The sequence below is a fragment of the Haliotis asinina genome, chromosome 1, assembly GCF_037392515.1.
Source record: "Haliotis asinina isolate JCU_RB_2024 chromosome 1, JCU_Hal_asi_v2, whole genome shotgun sequence".
Taxonomy (NCBI): domain Eukaryota; kingdom Metazoa; phylum Mollusca; class Gastropoda; order Lepetellida; family Haliotidae; genus Haliotis; species Haliotis asinina.
This window is the reverse complement of record NC_090280.1, coordinates 32,354,345-32,373,613: the sequence shown is the minus strand read 5'-3', so window position 1 is coordinate 32,373,613 and position 19,269 is coordinate 32,354,345. Positions and strand designations below refer to the sequence as shown.

Genomic DNA, 19,269 nt, shown 5'->3' with positions numbered 1-19,269 from the left:
AATCCCACCTAGAGCGGTGGGGTAGCCTAGTGGTTAAATCGTTCGCCCGCACCACTGATGGTTCGAATCCCCATATGGATACAATGTAAAGCCTATTTCTGGTGTCCCCAGCTGTGATACTGAACGCGGAGCAAGTTTCAAGTCACTCACTCACCCATCTCACCTGGCCTGTCCCTCCCCACCCCGAATTGTCCCACCCTGACCCCATCTGACCTGCCGCGCCCCTCCACACCTCGACATGCCTAAACCACCAAAACGGTTCTCTTAACACTCATAGCCAACAAAACATTCAATTAGGAATATAGCGTATCGTTACTATGGGAATCTTATCCAAAATCAATATTTTAACTATTTTTATGTAGAAATATTAGTCGTAAAGATTAATGCAACAATATCCCAAAGCAAGGATCAGCATCGTTAACTGTGTGATTTGAACTTTGAGTCTTTATTATCAAAATCCACAGATTCAGTCATTTGACTCTTGATATTGACATGACAGGGATAGATGACATGGAAATAGCCTACAGTCTGTCAAACATCAGCCTTGACGAGAGAAGATACCTTTTATATTTCTTTTTGTTTTTCAACCACTAGCACATATGATGCATGTTCGTACGTTTCATCTCAAATATCATGCTTTTTTGTCATAAAATCTATTTTCCCCCAATATCAGGTTCGCAGCGTGATCACATCTGAATGTTCTCGGAAAAGAACATATCAAAGCTGAAGATGATTACAAAGGCTTGATCCTTGTCGATTTCAGTGAAATGCACACGTTAAATAAAGCCCTTTCATCAAATATTACTTCTCGTAGCACACGCGTGAAGCACGAACTTGTACTCGTGCGGGGCATATTTTCTAAGTATTTACGTTTTCAACCTTTTGTCATTGACTCCAGATCATCTTTCCCCGCCGATCAAAATGGAAGTCAGATGTGGTTTACTTTAGAGATTATTTTCTCAGTCAAGTAAAAGGGTCTCTATACTTTCATGAGCACATGTACTCTCCACAGCCAAGCGAATATATCTTTATACATTTTATTTTCGTTGAGAATAAATAGTTTGGCTTTCACTGCGGTGTCAAATCACGAAGATATTGATCAGGTAGGAGTAATATGTAGCCAAGTGAAGGAAGGTTGTGTTTGATGTGCCAGCACGCAACAATGTGTTCATCATATCGGCTTTCTATTATCAAAAAATTGCATTTGTAAATTTTTGTCTAAATTTGTTTTGTTCCTAAAATAAGTTTTGTTGCTGTTAAAATGTGGACATATGCTATTTATGAAATGATTAATGAAACTTTTTGTAAATTCATTGCGTTTGTGTTTGGGCTGGAGCGGCGAGGTAGCTTACTGGTTAAAGTGTTCGCTCGTCGGCTGAAGAGCTGGGTTCTATTCCCCACATGGGTACAGTGTGTGATCGGCGGTGGTAACTTAATAGTTAAAGTGTTCCATCGGCAGGCTGAAGACCCAGATTCGATTCCCCACGTGGGTTCCCATTGTTTGAAACCCATTTCTGGTGTCCCTTGCCGTGATATTGCTGGAGTACTGCGATGCTAAAAGCGGCGTAAAAGTAAACTCACTCACTGATACTTTACAATGTATTTGGTATTGCGATATTTCTTCTTGTTACTACTAGAGAGACATAATTTCACGGAATTGGTGCGATGTGGTAGGGTGAATGTAAATGATTTTAGAAATTCCTTTCGGGCACGAAGAAGGTTTCAGTCATTTTCTAATTAACTATGCAAAATAACAGAGTGCACTCTTTGTAAACGACCGTATTTTTTAAAGGATCGGATACATTACACCCATCCCTGTCCCCAACCCTCCCATCTAAGGCCTTTGTCCCTTTCTTGAAGACTGGTTGACTTATTGGTTCTTATTTACACAAAGTTAGATTTTACACGCACTTGTTATTTTCAGTTTTTAAACACAATGATATTATACCATCTGGATACGCACCAAGTTTTTTTCGATTCGGTTGGTTGGTGTATTGCTGAATGTGGTGCTCGGCAATAGTCAATCTATATGGCGATAATCAGTAGAAAATGGCATCTGGGCCAGACAATCCAGTGATCGGCATCATAAGCATCGATGTATGCTATTGGAAAACTATGCTATATGTCAAACAAGTCAGCGAAACCATAGCCTGTTTGCAGTGAAAACTTACCGATGAATTTCATCATAAATAAAGAAAGTAAGTAAAATAAAGTGAAAATAAGATTGTGAGTCCTCATTATCTTTCCTTGCCAATTGACAATGTAAACCTCAGAATTGTATTCAATTTAGGATAAAGGTTATTTTACAAACAGTCATAAATTAATGTCGTTATTATTGGTTTGTATTACACAGGGGAAGCACGGCTGTTGGAACAGCGAAACAAATGCACACGCGGTACTTAGTTACCGTTAACTTAGACCAGCCCAACTTGTTTTCGATGTTTTATTTAATGTGCATAATTGCAAACAAATAAAGCAACTATTATCGTTTGTTAAAGAACCTTTAGTTGAATAAAATTCTGTGTTCTAAATGTTCAATTGTCAATGTAAAGTTATGGGGATTCGCAATCTTGATTTCACTTTATTCGGTTTACTTTTTTGTTTAAAGTGAAATTCATCGGTACGTTTTCACTGCAAACAGACTAAAACCACCCGATCCCTTTTGTCGCCTCTTACGACAAACATGGCTTACTGAAGATCAATTCTAACCCAGAACCCTTCTCGGGCCTTTAAGAGTGGTCATTTCTTCATTGTGTGATGTTATGTTTGGCACTTTCCCTGCATGTTTTACAAGTTATACCTACTGACATTGGCACAAGAAATATGTTTTTCGAGCACATTAGGACATTCATAACGATATCATGCTTGCACTGTATTTTCTAATCTGAAAAATACCCTGTATATGTAAAAAGCGATTTCTTGTTGTTTGGTTATTTACAATGATGTGGCAGGTACACATATGTGTCGGAATTGGTGGCGCAGTCGTCGCGATGTTTATCCGACCAGAGTTGCGTCCCTTTGGCGATCCGGACGAGTTCGAATACCAGATTTGCGAGTAAAGATGTTGGTTTTCCCGCAATATAGACATCCTCGTGAAACTTGTGGGCCCAACAGACACGATCTGATCCGAATACTATTCACAAAGGAGTAAACACAACCAATTTACTCAAATTTCTATAGATTAATTTAACATATTGTCTCGAGTATCAGTATCCAATCATTGTATGTGTATCGGCTGTTTAAAAGACTCCTGACTTGTTTATTTTGCAGGTGATGAGTGGCATATGGTTGCTAAGCGACATACTCTGCGACGCCTGGGTCGCTGCTGACGTCATGGCGTGTACCGCTTCCATCCTCAACTTAACCGCCATTAGTGTAGATAGGTAGGTACTTATCACACTCGTTCGTTCGTCACGGGTTCGTTTCCTCTCATGAGTTCAGTTCTCGTGTCCCCCATTCTGATATTGTTCAAATAGTGCTTGAAGCGGCGAAAAGTCAAGACTCACTCACTCCACCTTCTAGAAAGATGTTGCACACTTCCCAATATGATCCAAAATGTTGAAAGGTAAATGAAGCGAAATACGGAAATGCTTGTTTAGTTCAACACACACAATCACGCTACGTGATCCATTTTTTTAGTGTTTTGACAAAAAATATTTTCCAGCCACAACACACGCCGTGAGTTTACTGAAATACTGACGGCGTACAATCAAACCGTCGAGTGAAACGAGAAATGGGCTTCACACATTGTTCCCATGTGGGGACTAAAACCGAGTCACAGCTCATTGTACATATACCTATCGTATCACGACTCACTGCAGATATACCTATGGTGTCACGATTCACTGCAGATATACCTATGGTGTCACGATTCACTGCAGATAATATTTATCGTATCACGATTCACTGCAGATATACCTATGGTGTCACGATTCACTGCAGATAATAATTATCGTATCACGATTCACTGCAGATATATCTATGGTGTCACGATTCACTGCAGATATACCTATGGTGTCACGATTCACTGCAGATAATATTTATCGTATCACGATTCACTGCAGATATACCTATGGTGTCACGATTCACTGCAGATAATATTTATCGTATCACGACTCACTGCAGATATACATTTTGTGTCACGATTCACTGTAGATATACCTATGGTGTCACGATTCACTGCAGATATACCTATGGTGTCACGGTTCACTGCAGATAATATTTATCGTATCACGACTCACTGCAGATATACCTATGGTGTCACAATTCACTGCAGATAATATTTATCGTATCACGATTCACTGCAGATATACCTATGGTGTCACGATTCACTGCAGATAATAATTATCGTATCACGATTCACTGCAGATATACCTATGGTGTCACGATTCACTGCAGATAATATTTATCGTATCACGATTCACTGCAGATATACCTATGGTGTCACGATTCACTGCAGATATACCTATGGTGTCACGATTCACTGCAGATAATATTTATCGTATCACGATTCACTGCAGATATACCTATGGTGTCACGATTCACTGCAGATAATATTTATCGTATCACGATTCACTGCAGATATATCTATGGTGTCGCGATTCACTGCAGATAATATTTATCGTATCACGACTCACTGCAGATATACCTATTGTGTCACGATTCACTGCAGATAATATTTATCGTATCACGACTCACTGCAGATATACCTATGGTGTCACGGTTCACTGCAGATAATATTTATCGTATCACGACTCACTGCAGATATACCTATGGTGTCACGATTCACTGCAGATAATATTTATCGTATCACGATTCACTGCAGATATACCTATGGTGTCACGATTCACTGCAGATAATATTTATCGTATCACGACTCACTGCAGATATACATTTTGTGTCACGATTCACTGCAGATATACCTATGGTGTCACGATTCACTGCAGATATACCTATGGTGTCACGATTCACTGCAGATAATATTTATCGTATCACGACTCACTGCAGATATACCTATGGTGTCACGATTCACTGCAGATAATATTTATCGTATCACGAATCACTGCAAATATATTTATCGTATCACGACTCATTAAACATATACCTGTCGTGCCTTATTGTTTGATCTTCATTTTTGAAGTTGGTGATTCAAAAATGAAACATTATATCTTTATGGATGACAGCTGCTTATTTATTGCATACAGCGACTCTCGGACGTAGGTTCCTTATATCGTTATCAAGCTACGAGTGAACACAACCAGATGATAAGAAGTATATATAAATACTTTGTTTTGACAAACAGCGGATTAGCATTACCAACAACGAAATAATCGGATAACTACTGGTACATAAAAGGGAGAGGCCAGTGAGAGACTAGCTGCAACAAATGAGACTGTGATGAAGCCAATAAACAAAGGAATTAATTGGTTGTTTTGTAGAGTCTATTGTTTGATTAATTCTTGATAGGCTGATGGTATGTAGTATCCTTGGTCTCTGTTGATCAAAGGTTTGTGGTGGCGGATTTCTGTGGCCTCGAATAGTTTTCTTTTTGTGAAGTCTTGATTCTTGGTTGATAGGATTTCGACGTTGTCAAACCTGATTTCATGGGTAGGGAATTTCTGTTGATGATCTGAGAGAGTTCATTTGCTGTCTGCTTTGGCTGTGGAGGTTTTATGTTCTTTTACGTGGATATCAATTGGGCGAGAGGTTTCACCTAAAGGAGTGATATACAAGATTAATTGTGAATGTGGTGACTCCTATATAAACACTGCACATAATAAAGGCATGTTTGAAATGGTCAGGTATTGGGATCTTTAAAGGAAACAATTAGTTTCTAAATAAATGAGTGTGTCGTGCCTTAAAAATTGTAAACATTAATCTTTCCTTGAAGATTTGGTGAAATTTGTAGACATGTATTACATTGAGAAGCTAAAGGTTTGGCAATTCAAATATTTTATTCATGCAAATAAAGATTCAGATGATGTGTTGTAGCTCAAATGTTAAGAACTGACAACAGGAGTGTTAATCAAGGCCAGCACACAAGTACGTGCGACCGATCCATCGTATTATTTTCTGTACATATTTCACCTACAGTGAATTCTCATTAATGTCACGCACCGAGGGGAATTCTTTTAAAAATATGTTTGATCAATTCTGTCATTTTCTACCTGCGCTCGTCTCGTCTGTCAGGGCGCGTCTGAAATGACAAATTGATTTAGTCGCAAAATCACAAATGAGTTAAAACATATCTACCGGATACTGCAACAGAATGATTGTGAGCTCCTGGGGGAAATTTACTGTTGGTCACGTGGTAAATGTTTCTTTAGTTTAATTAACTCTGGCATTTACAGTGTACAACAGGGACAAGCAGGTTTGAGAATGTCTGCAACTTAATCGATATTCCTAATCGATAGTTAAACAGGTGATGGGATCGATGGTTGTGAGCATGAAATTGTGGTTCAATATCGATATTTATCAGAAAAAAATGTATCGTAATTATTATTATCGACATTTCTGCTTTGCAACCGCTATCTACACCAGAAGGATCTCGGGTGAATGTTTGACTGTCGTGACAGACAACTGTCAAGGAATAAATGAATTTTTGATGAACCTTGCATCTTTCTGACAAGTGACAAATTCAGAAATTTGATCAAAGCCTTTAAAATTTAACCAGCAGATTGGAACTACCAGTAACGAGAGTGAGTGAGTGAGTTTAGATTTACGCCACTTTTAGCAATATTCCACCAATATCGCAGCTGGCGACACCAGAAATAGGCTCCACTCGTTGTATCGATGTGCGGAATCGAACCCGAGTCTTGGGCGTGACGAGCGAAGGCTTTAAACAAAAGCTGCCCCACCAGCTCTCGAGAGACAAAAAATATAATCAAATCTGACCACGTAACACCCATATGGATATAACTGATGCCCCTACATTTAAGCCGTAAGTTATTAGTAGAATGAGTGAGTGAGTTGCAGGTTGTGTGAGCAGGATGAGTGAGTGAGTTGCACGTTGTGTGAGTAGGATGAGTGAGTGAGTTGCACGTTGTGTGAGTAGGATGAACGTGTGAGTTGCAGGTTGTGTGAAAAGGTTGTATTTAACGCTGCCTAGAACAGTTTCAGGAATGCAATCGTGTAGTAAATGGCGATAAAGTCTGAAAGAGTGCAGGATACAGACGCTTTCTTCTAAACACAGTGGCTTAATGGTTAAGGCGGTCGCTCGTCATGCCGAATGCTCGGGTTCGATTCTCCATATGGGTACAATGTGTAATGCCCATATCGTGTGTCCCCCGCCATGATTTTGCTGGATTATTGCTAAAGCGGCGTAAACCTAAACTCACTTACACCCTCTAGATAGAAGTTACACACTTCCCCATATTATCCAAAATGTGAAAGGTAAATGAATCAAAAACGAAATACTAGTTTAGTTCAACGTACATTATCTTAATATACGACATATTGTATTACAACTTTGAGACAATTATTTGTGCCTCAATTACACCAAAACAATATTTTCTAAATAATCGGAGTTCTGCGTCATTCTAATTTCTCTTATTTCTTCTGTTTCAGATTCATCGCTGTTACTCAACCAATTAAGTATTCGAAGCATAAAAACTCTAAACGTGTGTTTATTATGCTTGCAATGACATGGATAATATCTATAGCGATCGCCGCGCCTATTGCGTTAGGAGTCAACTACTCCGACAAACGCATTGCCGGTGTGTGTACATTCTTTAACTCGGACTTCCTCATATATTCATCCATGGGTTCATTCTACATCCCCTCACTGATGATGATATTTCTCTATTGGAGAATATACCGGGTGTTGCGGCAGAGAGCAAAGAAGGCCATGAGAGCCAAAAAGATCAAAACCGTTGATAAAAGAACGCTCCAGAGTGTCATAGAAAATACTCAAGCCACGCAAGCCCCGTCGGAGCCCACGGTAACCACGGGGCTGGCTCGGATGGATAACGGTAAAGTAGCTTCTTATAACACGAATAAATCTCATAAACTGGCGCCTCCGGTTGTGGACGATACCTCGGTTACAAACGTTCCTTCCGCGTCGGACTCTCATTCTCATGACAACGAAGACGAAAGTGGCGGGAACGACGGTAGCGGGCCCAAAAGTCCTGGGTCCGATGACGGTATCATCCACAACGACGATGTAGGAGGTGAGCTTATAGCCAATCCCGTAGCGGAAGCTATGGAGAAACAGGAAGCTGATGGACTTGCTACTACTTCCGGTCAGAGTGTTGGAACGGAAGCGGAAACGCCCTTCAATTCACCTGGTGCTTCAAAAGGGTCCACGCCAACGAAACGTCGATCTAGTGGCCGTGCCGCCGGAGCAGCCGGACCAAAAAATCAGAAGGAAAATCACAAAAAGGGTGTGACAAAATTTAATTTTCATATGAGGACTAGTCGGAAACGAAAGGAGAGATCGTCAAATAAACGTGAGAGAAAAGCCACGAAGACGTTAGCAATTGTTTTAGGTAAGCATGCCACTATTTTGTGTTTGCCATTTGACGTGGAACTGAGACATGTGGGTTTTAAACCTCTTCTCGTAGTAGTGCAGCAATATCGGTGGACAGAAATCAATTTATCTAAAGCTAGGGATGCCGCGAAATGAACGGAATTGCTTCTTTGCCATCACACAAATATGCAACCGGGGTGGATTAGGCCTTCGGCAAACCATGCTTGCCACAAAAGGCGACTATGCTTGTCGTAAGAGGCGACTAACGGGATCGAATGGTCAGGCTCGCTGATTTGATTGACACATGTCATCGGTTTCCAGTTGTGCAGATCGATGCTCATGCTGTTGATCAGTGGATTGCCTAGTCCAGATTCGATTATTTACAGACCACATAACTGGAATATTGCAGATTGCGGCGTAAAACTAAACTCACCAGCTCACTCACTCACACAAATATACTGAACAGCCAAAGAACCGCATCTCTGGATTTTTGGTTTGTCAACTATTTGAGTGAGTGAGTTTAGTTTTACATCGCAATCAGCAATATTCCAGCAATATGGCGGCTTGTCTAGCATTTAAATAGAAGACATAAATATGAACGGTGACGTTAATATGATTTCATTTCGAAACTTGCGTCTCTCCTGCTGTTCAGTATATTACGTGTGACGTTTCCTAACTGCGAAGACCGTTTTGAGTCGGTGAAAGATACGCGGCTTTTAAAATTATATCCATCAATATTTGGGCGGTGGATACAAATCAGTCGTAAATTAGCGGTGGTGTGTCCAGAGATGAACTGAAGTGTTGCCTTGTCAGCACACAAATATTACTTCAGGTTTTTTCTTTATGGCACAGACCCGGGCTTTCAGTGTAAGAAGCTGACACTTACCCCTTCCCCCCCTTCCCCCTCTCCCTCCCCACTCACTATCACTGTGCAATGCATTTCTAATTGCTATGTTTCTTACAAGAGATTACAAGAGATATATAATTTCACGGAATTGGTGCCGTGAGGTTGGGTGAATGTTTGTTTGAGATCAACAATGTTAATGATATAAAAAAAATAATTAACTGTGCAATTTGTAAACGTCTGTAATTTTTGAAGAATCACATATAGTGTAAGACACGACACTCGGTACCACCATTGATCCTCCGACGATGCACAGTTGCTGATGAAGCATTGAACTATCAGTGATCAAACATTATGTTCCCTTAACGCCTAATGTCTGAAACATGGTTCTGATAGTGCATAGACCTTACATATATGTTTTCATTGTTCCATCGATGGCATCCTTATATTAACCAAAATCAGACATGAGCAATGTAAACATGACAAGACCAACACGTCTCTATCAGACGAAACTTTAGCTGGGAGATCGTGGTGACATGCTCCGCCCGTGTCTCGATCACCTCGGCTTAACTGAGGCAGAGAGTTGAAGTGGAAATGGACTACGGCCTGACAAGCGGTCGAGTGTAGACTTAGGGTTTCACTTAAAGTGCCAGCAGCGAGTCTGAGAGGGGCATCAGGCGAGACAATTCTCCAGAACATTGGGGAGAAGTATGGCTTAGGTTGTCTTATATTTTTATCACAGTCGATAGTGGATACGACAGAGAGACTGAGATCATTTATCATTCCATTTTAGTACTGACGTTAGGAGGTAGTTAGGAGGTGAAAACGTCAACCAGAAGTAATACAGAAGTTATTCTTTTAAATAATTCAAGCCGGATAACAAATTGTATCCGTTTACTGTAACCACACGGTTAAACTGTATCTAACCTACCACACATCACTCCCCGCACCCAACCCTCACCCTACACCCCTCCCTCTAACCTCAATCACAAAATCACCCTGCCAGATGTTCTGGAGTCATATAGTAATAGGTCAAATGTTATGTCCAACATGAACTTTGATGGTCAGTTTAACACATATATCAAAATAAGCACGAACAACAACAGGATTAGGGAATGTGGTCAAGGACCCTACAATCACTTCCTCCTTATTCAGGTATCCAGAATAAAGAAGTGTGGTCAGCAAAACTCCGTCAATCACAATGCAAATGAAGACCTGTGGACAAGTCATTGTCAAATCTTCCCAATCCCTGGCATGATCTGAGAATCAATGTATCCCCAATAAGCTTGATAAATTCCTTTACCAGGAGCATGAAAATTCCTAATCTTTTTAGTCTGTAATAAAGTAGATTCTTATTCGACGAAGCCCATGCCAGCGGTCCTGCATTTTTCAAACGCATTGCCTGCCACAAAGGAAGCCATAATACTGTCTGAACGTAACAATGGGAAATACCATTGTGTTCCCGACAGATACAAAAGATGGCCCCCAAGGGAACAGGTCCAAAGAGAGGCTGTAAAAATAACACTTTCCATTACCATACTTAACGATAGTCATTGGCTCTGTGGGGTTTCATCTTTCCATTGACATCATGTGTTGAGCACAATAGGTTGAGAGTTGAGAGCTTGCAGACAAATCCGACTGAGACACCAATTGCCAGGTTGATATGAAACTTAATTCAGGAGAGCTGATTCTCAAGTGGCTATTGACTTTTCACGCGGATGACGAAAGAGCCAATTAAAGAGTGGTTGCTGTTGTTTCCAATGTATTCCTGTTCTGGTAATTAGTGCCAGTGTGTGTACCTACCGGTTACGTGTTTATACCATTGTTGGACGTTATTAAACCTTTCTCACTGTGCTCAGGAGGCAGCTGGGTAGCCTCATGGTTCAAGTGTTCACTCATCACACCGGTACCAAAGTTGAATTCCCCACCCACCCACCCACCCACCCCAAAGTATGAAGTATGTGTCTCTCGCAGTGTTATTGCTTGAATGTTCTTAGAATAGTAATACCTTTTTTATTCACCATGTACCAGGTTCCAATCATTCGTATTCTCCTGGAAAATATAATATCACCTGTCTGCTGTTTAGAAAATCATTCATGCAATAGTTCCATTTAGCAGGTACTGCTATTTGACGTCAAGAATCACCCATTTTGATTATACTGTGTCAGTGTGGTGCACACATATCCAAGAACCCTAATATTAACCCATACAGATACACGTACATTATTTTTATACATATCATTAAGTAGACTATAATGCATTGGTTACACAAACACATCCAACAGCCTATTCAAAAATTTGTCACGTCATGTTCATGCCCAGTCTAATTTCTACAGATGTTTATTGGGTAGGTTACATATATTAACATCACTCACTCTGTTGGCTGAGTTTCCTTCTGTTCGAGTGTCTGTGTTTTATCCAAAACGTTATGTGCAGGTCAATCCCACTGCCTACAGCTAATGGGCATCCAAGGATCGATTTCATGTGCACTGTGAGACGATGGGGTAGCCAAATGCTTAAAGCATTTGCTCGTAATCCACCAAATCAGGGTACAATTTGGTAATTACAATTCTTGGGTTCTGTGGTTAAAAAGCATGGGAAAATGTTCACTGTGATCACTGACCAGGATCTGTGTTGGTATGTGCTGAAGCTGGTATAAACTGATCTATATGGGAGAACAATGTTACCTGAAATCAATGTCTACACAACAAATGAAAAGTAATCACCAAGAAATGTGAAGAAATCATTGTTCCAATACACACAACATTCGTAGCCTATGGGAAATGGCATTCATAAGCCAATGCTAAACATTAGACTTATCACAGATCATAGCGTTATGGGTGGAATACTCACGTTTCGTAGCATGCAATGTGGGACCCTATTAACCCTCAATGGTCACAAAGGGGTATTGGCTCTTTAGATTTGACCTGGTATATATCACACAGACTGCATAATGGTCGAAGGGCGCAGGTCTGGGTCATCTGATAACCTGTTTGAGTATATGATTTTTCCTTCATCTGTGTACAGGGTCTTTATTGGAGGAGTGTTAACTGTGTATAGCTTGTGTCGTAGAGCAGGGAACACATGCCGAATGTGGAGCCAATAAATGCACATTGTCTAAATTGACAAGCACAGGTCAGTTCTTCTCTCCGGATTGAATAGGCATCCTTGTCTTGTAGATTGTGATCATTTTACTCATGCAGAGTTTAATCCCCAAAACTGACCTATAAGGATGAATGATATATGTTGGTTTTGTGAAATGAATGAGGTAGTGCCGTGAGATCTGTTTTACTAAGAGATATTTGACCTTTGTATGATGAAAAACATGATCAATTAAGTGAACAATTAATTGTAATACTGTTTGTTCTTTTTTCTGTTTTCAGGTGTATTTTTACTTTGCTGGTGGCCTTTCTTTACACTCAACATTATCAACGCCATCTGCATACGATATGACCTTGAAAATCACCCTGTATGTAACCTTGACCCCATGTTATTTAGCTTTTTTGTGTGGTTGGGTTACATGAACAGTTTCTTGAACCCAGTTATCTACACAATATTTAACCCTGAATTTCGAAAGGCTTTCAAGAAACTGCTTGTTCAACCATGCAAATAACTGGACTGTGACCTTGAACTTTGAAAAAATTGTGCCCTTCACCTTGCTATGACCCAACGCTGCTACAGATGACCCTTGTGGCAGTGAAAAGGGCCAAGTGATCTGGAATGGTTCTTGTCCAAGAAACCAGAGACGTGTTTGAAGGTCATGCCAAATGGACATAACTGCCTGACACCTTAGCTGTATGGACATTTATTGTTGAGGAGCATAAATCTGTCGTAGTGTTATGCTAGAAACTAGTATAGTATGGGCAATTATGCATTCGTTTGTGGATCCAGATTTGCCATGACTGCCGCCATCACCTGCTAATAATGCAGGACTGTTGTTCTAACCTTCAGACTTGCATTTTGTTATGACATTACATGGATGTACGGTTGGAGTTGCATATTTGTACGATTGCCAGTTACTTTTTTAAGTTATGTGAAAATGCATCATCAAATGGCATATGTTTGAATGAAAGTATTTGAACTTGTTTGAACAACGCTTGGAGGCAGATATTTGCTATTCATAAAGGTGACTCATCATATTGTTATATAGGTGTAGTCAATAGCATAAAATATTCATATTTCAGGCTTCATGACATTTTGCAACATGGTAATATAAACTGTAGATGAATTAAATAAATGGCAGACATATACCCAAATAGAACCATGATCAAAGTTTAAGTAATTTGAAAAATGAAATAATGACATTCTTTCAGCGATCAAAGCTTCCTACTAGTTCAAAGGAACATGTGTTTTTAGGTTTAATATGATAGATGCCTCCAGTGTTGTTACATGCGTCATATCTTATAAGGTGGACCCCTTCCTGGTATTGATTTGAGAAATGTACAAATACATGTTCATATCTGAAATATATGCCATTTGAGGGATAATTGTTTTTCGTTGTTTATTGATTTATTTGTCCATAGTCTACACATATTCTTCATGAATGTTTCGTCCTAGAGTTAAATGCAATCGTAATAACCCAACAATCCATGGCATTTGCTCAAATGAATCACGTCATAAGAGGATCAAGCAATATTTTTCTAAGGAAGCAGGACATAGCGTGTCAATATCACCAGTGTTGTTCATAGACAATGTGTCACTGGTAATCATCATATATACTCATCGCCTTCAGAGCTGATAGTAAAGATGGATAAAGATAGAATTGCTTCATAAGTAGTCAGTATAAGAGCATGGGGATAAGACGGTGTGTAGACACATAAAACTGGATTACAGGTTCTGCACCCTCTTACATCATGGACGAAGTGGTTATGCTGTGAAATTTATTCTCTTTACAGGAAATGGTATGAGCACGAGGACAGGCTGTTCGGAAAATTGAATTGCCATTTTGTTATTGTTATGGCATGTCCAGTCATGTGATGTATGACACATTACCAGATGAATTACAACGTTATGGAAAGCATTACCTGCTTGCACAAATTCTCCTGTATTAATAGCACATATACCTTTGTCATAATGGCCTTAGCTGACTTTTCCAAATCGTCAATGGAAATCAAACAAGGAAACATCCAAAACAAGACATATATTAAAATGTCTTTCGGTTACACTCTTTTTGTTGTTATGTACATCAAATATATATATATGTTATTTTTATTCAGGCAATGTCAATCTGTTATAAATCATTAAAATAGTAAATATATTGTTAATTAGGAGAATGTAAATATACAAAGCCGAATGAAAATTTACCTCACACTTCTCTTTGGTTCACAGATAGTGTTGAATATGCCATGCAGTTATGAGACAGATTGATCTCATATTTAGAGATTGTATAATTCTTTGGAGAGGTACATGAGAACACTGTATCCATTACAGTTTTTTGTTAGATTCAAAGTTATATAATATCACTTGTTAGTGGTTAAGGGGAAATGATGTGTCATGAACGATGCTACTAGAGATTAATACGATGCTCTCCTATCATTCTCTCCACCAACAGCCATGGTTAGGGCCTGTACAGTTACTGAGAACAGGAAGTAGAGATGTGTTTGAATGCATTCATACATTGCGGTGTTATATCGGCTGTGATATATATCATGTTATATGTATATATCATCTAGTTTCAGTCTGCATATCATCAGTCCCCCTTCCTGACTGACGACCCCGGGTCAGAGGGGGACTGAAAATATGTTTTGCACGCGCAAAATGTCCAATGTTTCTAAAGCATGTTTTGCCCGTGGAAAATGCCACTGAAAAACTAAGGTCATATTTAGCACGTGCAAAAATCTTACTGCTTTGGACCAAAGCTACGTATATGTTGCACGTGCAGATGTCACAGTCAAAAAGTTTTTGTGTTCTTCATGTATTTCAGGTGCAGATTTCGCAATGAAAATTTACGTTTTATTGCATTAACGGTGACGATAATTTCAAGACGTATTTAAAGGTACTGTGTCCTTCCACCACCGACATTAAAGAATTATCATTTGAGATATACAGTGAATATTTAGAAAAGCCAAAAATTGTAAATGTTACATTGTTTTTTCTTCAGTTAGGTCACACGTAAAATAACTTGTCCAAACTAAACTGTATTGGTAACATTGACCAAATGTATTAGTACTGACGATTGTCAGTAAGTTAAACTAAAATCCCATGATAAGACACTTGGGTGTTCTGAGAAATATGTTATTCAAATCCATTTGCAAATTTTTTTTTAAACAATAGCTATTCCCCTTGATAGGCTGTCTTTGTTGTCAACCGCACTCTGTAACTGACAACAACGTTGTTGATTGCATACAGGTTCATGCTGGAAAGCGAGTTTCCTGTGCTTTTCTTGACTCTTCTAACTCCCTGTTTGTACAACAAGACTACAACAGGCACATGCGCTTATCGTTCACGTTTAAGAATAAAATAATGTTATATAAACATGAACTTCTTTGTTTTCTATTATCATTTGCTCCTTGCTCAGACCTGCACAAAACCCATGAACATCGGGAGGCCAGACTCTCTGACTTGGTTGAGGTGTGTTACCATTTCCCCTTTGTGTTGGTTGATGCTCATGTTGTCAGTCACTTGGTTGTCTGATCCTGACTCGATTCTTTACGGACATGAATAGCTTGATCATTGCTGTGTGTGTGAGACCTGCACAAAAATATGTATTTTTACATCACGGACACTAGATTGTTTATGTTGGTGTTTGCACAAGCTGGGATAATGTGATGGCTGAAAGTTGGATGGTACTTGGTACTTGTAAATATACATGAGTGCTGCAGTATGAACGTCTTTGTCGAAGGACTTACGTTTTTTGTATGACATCGTATAATGACATACGATTATCAAAATACGGATCTGTATTATACTGTGTCAGTCTGTCGGCTCTGTATTTGTAGAAGTAGTGATGAAGTTGTTGAAAGCTTGATTTGCGAATATTTCAAAACATGAATCTGTGATTTTTTATGTGTATATGCTGTAGTAATAGAAATGTAGGGGTTTTTTTCGGAAGCAGCAAATGTATATATGCATGTGTCAAAGTATGGATATGTTTCAGTGGAGTATGGATATGTTTTTGTTGAAGTATGGAAACACTTTAGCATAGTTGTGGATATGCTGTCATTTAAGTAAGGATGAGAATCCTTGCAGGAGTGGACGTGCATTTCATGACGTGTTAAAACCCTTTTATTGAAGCATGGTAAAGAATTTCTCTGAATATTGATATGCGTGCGTCGAAACATAGATTTGCGTTTATTAAAGTTTGTTCGTCAAGGGAAAGAAAAGATATCCACAATTCATGAATTGTAGATCTATATCCGTTCAAGTACGCACCTACGATTAGTTTTGTCAAGTGTTAAAGTGGAGGATGGCTAAACACAAAAGTGTGACTGTTCTGGCTGGAATATGAATATGTGTTTGTTGAAGTATGTTTGTAGAAATATGAATATGTGTTTGTTGAAGTATGTTTGTAGAAATATGAGTATGTGTTTGTTGAAGTGTGATTCCTGAAATAAGAGTGTGCATTTGTTGGCGTTTGAGTGTGTTTGTTGAGGTATGATTGTTGAAATATAGACATGAGTTTGTTGAAGTATGAGTGTGTTTGTTGAGGTATGTTTGTTAAACTATGAGTGTGTTTGTTGAAGTATAATTGTTGAAATATAAGTGTATTTGTTTGAGTATGATTGTTCAAATATGAGTGTGTTTGTTGAAGTGTAGTCAAGTAACAAGCTCACAGTAAACTCCCACACGAAACAGTTTGCCCCTGCAAACGAAATCTTCTCAGTTTCGGTTCACGTAACTCAATTCTGACAGGATTGAGAGAATCGATACTATTGCGTGAATGGTGACCAGTACCAAAGTAATAATACTGCAGAATGTGGCGGCGTCAACTACGATCCATTATCGAGCACCCTGTCGCTGATCACCTAAGTCATAAAATGATGGTCGTGTCATACCTGACGTCACTGATGCCTTACGTCATACTGTATGGCTACACTGTCAGAATGACGTAATAGAATATACAGCGCTTAATCGGATTCCGTAGGTTAATATTAGGATCCCCTAGTCAAGTGGGTGATTTTTGACAGTTCTAATTGGAGTACACCTATTTAGCATTTGAACTAACTGTGAGGTACATGGTGTGTCCTATTTAACATGCAGTACTTTGATAAGCATCAGGTCTAGGTGAGCAATTTTATTGTTGTTGTTTTTTTTGTTGCTTTATGGCAAGGCTGCATTCATGTACACTCAAAGGCCAAGGTATACTGTGATTAACGTGAAGTTATATATGTGAATTAACAATTGATATATTTAGGATGAGACATTTTTAATATTGCCAGAAAACCATTCCACAATATGACACATTTTAAACTATTCTGTCGGACACATTTTAATGAGGTCACAGTGAGAAAACAGTAAAAATGAAACTCACACAGTCAATGACGTGTATGAATTGATGCATGTTTGATACCTGCGCCTCATGTATTCAATCAAACGTCGCGAGAAGTCTTGTTCGAATGGCATCCCATATCTGTGGATGCAAAAGCAGGGGATGTGGCAAACATCTCCATTTTCTTCTCCATTTCGCCCCAGACGTGCTCGAGAGGGGGACAGATCTGGGGACATTGACATAGTGCTGCACTGCAGAACAGCAGACGCTGGCGACAGGCATTGTCCAGCTGCAAGATCATTCCTGGTTCATTTTGCTGGGTAAATGGTATGACGACGGGGTTAACGATTTCGTCGCTGTATGTAAGACCCGTTAAATGTCTATTAGTTATAAGCAAAGATGTACGTCTAAGATTCGTTTTCCCACCCCGAGCCATCACTCCACCTAAACGGATGGACTCAAGGACACAGTTCCTAGCGTAATGCTCGTCACGTCGCCGATGAACTCGTGTTCGGCCATTAACGCGGGGCAACAGAAATGTGGACTCTCGTCGGTGAGCACTCTCCACCGCAGAATGCTGTCTGCACCACTGCAGTCGTAGACGTTGGTGACGTAATGTCAAAATTTGTCATGTGGCAGGACATCCAGCACGTATCCTATGTGCAGCCAGACGCCGGCGTATTACCCATTGCGATATCATGTTAACACGGGAACCTTTCGGCAGTCAATGTTGCTGGCTGGAATCACTGCGTGGTCTGCAACGTCAGCGTTTTCTTGATAACGTCTCTACAAGCGGCATGAGGCGTCCCTGTGCATATAGCACTTAGTATGTTCCGATTTTACGCATTCCAATAACGCGCCTTCTTTCATTTTCAGTTGACCATGGCGTAGATAAATGCACGCAGATTCTTCCAAATTAGTATTTTTCTACTCGTCAACGTCTAAACAATGTTTTGGGTGACAATGACTCGCCACACTGTTTTATGCCATTTTCCACGGACTTCTTGAAAGCACGAAACGTACATACAAAACAAAACATACCCACGTGGCTCCGTTTGGAATACGGAATGTTGAACAGCAAAAGAAACCTTACCAAAGTTTTAAATAGAAGACGTAAACATGAATTTTTACTTTATCAGATTTCATTTTTTCTAAGTCTTGCGTTACATCAGCTGTTTAGTTAAATGTTTAAAAGTAAACTCATGTTTGGGTTGTTTACGGTAACGTCTGCCTTTGAGTATACGTGCAGTAGGGATGATGGCTAAGTTGTATATTTACATTTTTAACTATGAAGTCACTTCACGAGTCCAATGATGAACGCAACAATCATTCAGAAACAATTCTCTTTTACTACTTATTTCAGTTTTACAAAATGGATTTCTCCCGACTCAAGAACGTGTGTTTTGATGGTCCTTTCATTGCCAAACGCATACCTATATAACGCTTTTGCAAGATTAACAAATGATTCATTTATCATTTATCATTTGAACATATACGAAGTTAGCATGAACAGGCCCCTCGAATGTTGCC

The 19,269-nt window shown here is 39.5% G+C and overlaps 1 protein-coding gene across 2 annotated transcripts in view; it reads left to right on the top strand.

Annotated features, from left to right (window-relative positions):
* LOC137290375 (D(4) dopamine receptor-like) overlaps positions 1 to 15,785 on the top strand; it is a 99,169-nt gene extending 83,384 nt beyond the window's left edge. For both annotated transcript variants that reach the window (XM_067821278.1, XM_067821268.1), the window contains 3 exons: positions 3,271 to 3,383; positions 7,567 to 8,486; positions 12,695 to 15,785. In XM_067821278.1, coding sequence (XP_067677379.1) covers positions 3,271 to 3,383; positions 7,567 to 8,486; positions 12,695 to 12,924 — 1,263 coding nt within the window. In that variant the 3' untranslated portion in view covers positions 12,925 to 15,785. The remainder of the gene's footprint in view (positions 1 to 3,270; positions 3,384 to 7,566; positions 8,487 to 12,694) is intronic.
* The last annotated feature ends 3,484 nt before the right edge of the window (positions 15,786 to 19,269 follow it).